General features: G+C 40.4%; 1 protein-coding gene across 1 annotated transcript in view; it reads right to left on the minus strand.

The window, feature by feature from the left end:
• PEX7 (peroxisomal biogenesis factor 7) overlaps window positions 1–6513 on the minus strand; it is a 152569-nt gene that overhangs the window by 140148 nt on the left and 5908 nt on the right. The window contains exon 5 of the mRNA XM_007946313.2: window positions 5739–5889. Within this exon, the coding sequence (XP_007944504.2) occupies window positions 5739–5889 (151 nt within the window). The remainder of the gene's footprint in view (window positions 1–5738; window positions 5890–6513) is intronic.

Below are 6513 nucleotides of genomic sequence, written 5' to 3' on the forward strand. Positions count from 1 at the left end.
CAGTTGCAGGGGACATCGAGCTCAATTGGCATAACATATTATACAAAACATTGTTCCACCTCCTACTTTGGCAAGTAGCGACTGGGATCTTAAAAGCTAGCAAGCTGCCATCTAGATGTAATGATGAGTCTCTCCCCATCCAGAGCAAAGAAGAATGAAGAAAACCAAAATTCATGGAAACAATTAGTCCTAGCGACTAGTACACCATCTGATCTGCAGCCTATACGACTATGAGACCAGAAGAACTAGATGGTGTCCGGCTAACACTGTCATTCACTTCGAAGGGGATCTATGTAGGAGATCTTTGATAGAGAGGGAGAACAATGTGGAAAAAAATCATTTGGAGAAAAAAAAAAAGGGTGGGGGGAACAGGTTTGCTGGTCTGATAGAGCCTGGTGGAACAGCTGAGACTATGGCCCCTAGCTACCCTTCAGGTCTGGAACTGAACCCACATCTGTGGTTTCCAGCCAAACAAAAGACAGGTGTATGAGTTGAACATTTACCTGAGGTAGATACACTCCTTGGAGAGAACAATAATGGGAGAAAGAAGGGCTGCTTATGCACAGGGAGACAGCTCAGGGGGCAGGAGTGCATGGAGGGATGGACACTGGGAAGAGGTAACTATGGGGAGAAAGTAGGAGGGCAGCTGTTGCATTGTGATCAATTGTGGTCAATGTCATGAGACAAAGTGTATGTGAACTGCTGTATGGAAAGTGAATTTACTCTGTAAATCTTCACCCAAATCACAATAAAGAAAAATAAAAATATTACATTGATTCTGTTATCTTTAAAATCACTGTTAACTTACTCTTAATATAGAGTAATGTAAGTCATGAAGTAGAAAAAAATCTCAATCACCTTTTTTCTCTTTCTCTCTGAACCTCTTTAAATGTTCCTATTCTATTCCTTAATATGTTCTTAAGCCAAAGGTATTTTATAGAGTGAAAAGATATAATGGGCTCTACTGTCAAATAAAATGGAGAAGAATTTGATTCTTGCTTTGACGCTTAATTTAGAAGCCATGCACATGGATGATGTCAATTTGACTTTGTTTTTAATTCACTAAGACCTTCCTTCCTCAAGGCCTAAAAAAAACCTGTATATTGGATTTCTCCTTTTTGCTTTATTACCTACTCACCTCACAATCTGAAAATTGATTGCTAGATATAGCTCAGACAGCTACCAAGTGGTAAAATGGGTAACTGTAGGATTCCTACTGTTTTAAGTTTTTCTAACCCCATTAAAGTGTATAAGAACAGGAATGTCACTTTGGAGATTAAGGTGCACTGATCCAAGCCCCCATGGTATTTTCAATGGCTTCATATACATGTGAGAGCTGGACAGCGAATACAGAATATTGTAGAAGAATTGATGCTTTTGAATTGTGGTGTTGGCAAGGAATATTGCAGGTACCAAGGACTGCTAGAAAAGGAACCAATTTGTCTTGGAGGAAGCACAATCAGAATGCTCTTTAGAAGTGAGAATGGACAGACTTTGTCTCTCATAATGTGGTTATACTGTCAGAAGGGACCAGTCCCTGAAGAAGGACATCATGCTGAGTAAAGTGGAGGGTCAGTGAAAAAGGGGAAGACCCTCAACAAGATGGAGTGACACAGTGGCTGCAACGATGGGCTCAAGCATGGCGAGGACTCTAAGGATGGCACAGGACCTGGCAGTGTTTTGTTCTGTTGTACACAGGGTGTCTGTGAATCAGAGCCAACTCAGCAACACCTAAAAACAACAGCAACAACCTCATTATAAGATATAGATATAGATATATGGCAAAGCATGTCTTTAGTTCAAAAAAACCAGCTGCATAACTATAGAATGATGAAAAGCTAACTTAACAGTAGTTCCAACAAAGGTCTACATGCTTGACTAGGGAGTCTCTGGGTGGTACAAAGAGTTAAGCACTTGACCACTTGACGCTTTGAACCCACCCAGAAGCATCTCAGAAGACAGGCCCTGTAATCTGCTTCTGAAAGGTCATATCCTTGAAAACCCTACAAAGCAGTTCTACTCTGCACACATGGAGTTGTTATGTGTCAGAACTGACTCAACGACAACTAACAATAATAACAGATGTGGTACTGGTATATTCAGGGTAACCCAATATCATGACATGGCCGAGGAAAAGGCACTATCATGCGGGGTAAGATTATTAGAAGCAGAGGCTCAAGATGATGGTGAAAAAGTCTTATGAAGCTCAGCATTCATCATCACCTTTCTGGAAGAAATGAGGCACACAACAATAAAAGGGAGACTGAAAAACAGGAGCGTATCCAAAGGAGGGCTACAGGAAAAACAAGATAGAGAGACCATACAATCTGAGGACAGGCTAAAGGAACTCAAACGCACAGTTTGGAAAAAGGAAAACTAGACGGAGCATGTGGCTATTGTCAAGGGCTCGTCTAGGAAACAGGGACTGGACTTTTTCTCATCACTTCAGAAAAAGGAATTAGAATCAACAGTTGGTTGCAAACATTTATGGCTAGAAAAGCCATACCAGGTAATTTACTACAGTGCAATGTAGAACAGGTTTCAGCAGAAATTCTAGACTAAGACAAACTAGGAAGAAAGGCTTGGCAATCTACTTCGGAAAATCAGCCAATGAAAATCCTATGTGGCACAATGGTTCTATCCACAACTGGGGACGGTGCAGGACTGGGCAGCATTTTGTTCCATGTGCATGGGGTCGCCATCAGTCAGAGGCAAACTGGACAGCAGCTAACCACAAGTAATACACACCGCACTTTTTGTATATGATTTCAAATGGTACACACATTTATTTTACATATTTAAATATTTTTGTATATTTAAATAGTACACACATTCATTTCATATATACATTTATTTTATACATGTATTTATATGTACATATATTTATATATGGGAGCTCTGGTAGCATAGTGGCTAAAGACACTTGCCTGCTAACCAGACGGCTGGCGGTTCAAACCCACCAGCCACTCCTCGGAAGGAAGGTTGGGCAATCCTACTTCCGTAGTGATACTGCCTTGGAAACCCAAGGAGGGGTCACTATGAGTCAGGGCCGACTCGACGGCACATAACATAATAACATATTTATATATGTATTTCAATGTACATCAAAAACAAATCAATGTAAGTATTAAACTAGCCATCAAGCCTGTGGTTTCACCAATACACCTACCCTCTATTTATCGACTATTTCATTATCCGACCTTTCACAGTTATGACAACAGTAAAACATCAACTATGTGACTATTTTATGCATTAACGATGTACATCTGGCAGTAACAAATGCCGAAGTACAAAGTGAGAATAACATTGGCTGTGAAGATTAAGGTATGTCTCAACTTAACTAAGCCATGATTCTCAGTGGTTTGGCAATTATGTAATGATGTAATTTGGCATTATGTAATGCTGTAATCGTCTTCCATTTTGTCAGCTGATATGTTCGTCCTCCATTTTCCCATAACATTGATTTTTGCATAACAACCTGATCTTTGGAACCTTACCATTTGATAAGTGAGGACCGAGTGTAGTATTGTTTTAGGACCGCAGTAAGCTAGGCGCACAGTGGGCAAATCCTATCTTCATTGTTAACTGCATGGTAAGAAGCAGCATGACTTCAATTCCCAAAGTGTGGAAATGGATCCAGTCCTCACCTTCCCACTTCTTTCTCACTGCCAGCCATTCACACGGCATACTCTCTCTCCAACCCTAACCATCCAGAGCTGAGTCAAAGCTCTCAAGTTAGATGGACTCCATCTTTCCAACCAGCTGCCCATATTTCTGGGACCCTAGCCATGCAGAGCCAAATCAGAGCTCACACATTATTAGAAGGACAGCTTCCTTTACACTGCCAAACAGGAAGGCACCAGTCTCTGCTGGCTCTCACTGCCCCTGTGGGCTCATTAATTTGCTGGAATAATTCACAGAATCTCACGAACAGCATACCACAATTACAGCTACAACTTTATTACAACCAAAAAGGATGCAAATGAAGAGACACACAAGGTGAAGTCTGTGAGGGGTCACAACATGAAGCTTCCATATCCCAAAGAGGGACACGCCATACTCTCCCACGCACGGCAACCAACCAGGAAGCTCATTTGAGCTTTAGGGCTCGAAGAGCTCCTCTCAGCTTCACCATGTGGCCATGATAGATTGCATTAAGCCTCATGAGGTACAGTTAGCAATGGCCCCCAGGTGGTCCCTCTGGATATGGTCAGGTCCTATTCATTAGCATCATGTGTCAGAACACCTTGAAAAAATCAAGAACAAAAGCAAAATTGCTTTCTGCAAGGTGATCCAAACCTCACACAGATAGATAGAGACCCACATTGGGTTTCCAAGACTGAAAATCTTCACTCAAGTAGAGTGCCTCATCTTCCTCCTGTGGCACAAATGGTGGGTTTAAACCACTACTAACCTTCTGGTTGACAGCCAAATGCCTTACCCACTATGCCACCAGAGCTCCTTCACACAGATAAAGTAGCAATTAAAGTTGATGATTTAGAACAAAACAATAATTATAATACAAACAGTTTAAAGAGATGGCAAAAATCATTGCAGATACTGTAAGAACATCTGCACTCTGGTCATGCTGCTCTATGGGGTTTCTAGCATGGAACATGCTCCTCCTTTACTAAAGCCGTCCTGTCAGTCAGTGATTCTGGAAAACCTGGTAAACTATAACTACAATTATTCAAACGGCTTTCACAATAAACTAGAGGAATATAATTATCCAGAACTTTCAGTAACAATCTTAGAAATGCTGACATTTAATAGCTACAGCAAAAAAATGTCTGGAATGCTCAGATGATTAACCTTAATCAAAAGACTAATATTCTTGCATAATGTTGTTGTATGCTACAAAGTCGACTCTAACAAACAGTGACCCGACAGGATAGAGTAGAACTGTCCAGCAGAGTTTCCAAGGCTATGTAATCTTTACAGAACAGATGATCAGGTCTTTTCTTCCACGGAACAGCTGATGGGTCCAACTGCCAAGCCTGTGCCATCAGGGCTCCTTTTCTTGCATTTAATAAGCATTTACTAAAGGCTTTCTATGGGCCAGGACTCATAGTAGACATAAACTTGAAAGCAAATTTGCAAGTTTTCATTGGAAGGATCTGCTAGGTTGAGGAAAAGTATTAAAATATATAAGGTAAAACACTAAGAAAGACTGTCTATACCATTAATGTTCATAAAAAAATAATATATGTATATGTTTTAATATAAGTGAAGCTCAAACACATACGTGCAAAAATCATCTAGACATTATCAACCAGATTTAGATTTAAAATCTGCCTCATATTCAGTCCTTAATGCAGTTTCTCTAATGTGCTCTGAAAATTCTCAGGAGTTCTGCTGAAACCCTAAAGACAATCTTGTGATGTTCTTGTAAAATGCCCACCTACCTCTACCGGAAGGCACTGTAAGGCAGGCATAATCTTACAGTATCAAGAAAGTGATGGGCCTCTCTGGAGGAAAAGATGCCACAATGTACAACTGGAGACGTTCTTAATGACTAACGAGAACCCTGACCTTTTCTCTTCTTTCCCAGCTCCTTAGGCCAAAAAGCACTTTGTTTGAATAATCAAATAGTAAGTGACACAGAACATGTACAAATACCCTAAAGAAACTAACTAGTTTAAACTCTTGTCCCCTGAAAACATGTCCCCATCTCCAAATGGATTTTATCCAAAGTTTAAGAAAGGAAAACAACCAGCCCAGAAATATTCCCTTCCTACCTCCTGGATGTGTTCTTTGTAGACCTGCAGTGGCCCAGTGGCTTTGGCGGTGTCCCAGAGCTGCAGGGAGCCATCACCACTGCAGGTGACCAGGACATGTTCATTGTTCTCACTCCAGGTTACGTCAAACAAACCATCATTCCAGTCAAAGCTAAACCAGGAAAATAAAAAAAAATTTATTATTATATATATATATATACATCTATAGTGATACTGCCTTGGGAATCCAAGGAGGGGTCACTATGAGTTGGGGCTGACTCGACGGCAGTGAGAGTTTTGTTTATATATACGTACACACACATACATATTTATGTTAGTATCTGACAAAGGGTAATTATCATCATTTTATAGCTCATCAATTTTTCCCAATTATAAATATGACACTGAGGGTATGCCACCACACCTGGACGTTCACTGGTTTTTATGACTTATAGGATGAGCCAGCAAGGACTTGAAAATACTAATGGAGACCAATAATTTCAACTTTTCCCACAAATCTTTCAGCTGAGCTATGAGCAGGTAGTTATTTTCTGACGGGATTTCCTTTCCATTTTTTACCTTTACCTAACACTGATAAAGGTGCTAGTGAGTCCAACAGTCACACAGACAAAATAGGTACAGACAAAAGGAAAAGAGAGGTTGGATGTGCTGCAAAATGGTCAACTGGTGCCTCAAGGAGAAAGGCAAAATTACACTGAGAAGACAGCAAAGCAGTCAGTGTCACACAGTACACTAACTAGTTCACATTTTTATTAGTTTCAAATTTTGTATTTAA

Source organism: Orycteropus afer, unplaced genomic scaffold (assembly GCF_000298275.1).
Source record: "Orycteropus afer afer isolate SDZICR_OR568_19922 unplaced genomic scaffold, OryAfe1.0 scaffold00155, whole genome shotgun sequence".
Lineage (NCBI taxonomy): Eukaryota > Metazoa > Chordata > Mammalia > Tubulidentata > Orycteropodidae > Orycteropus > Orycteropus afer.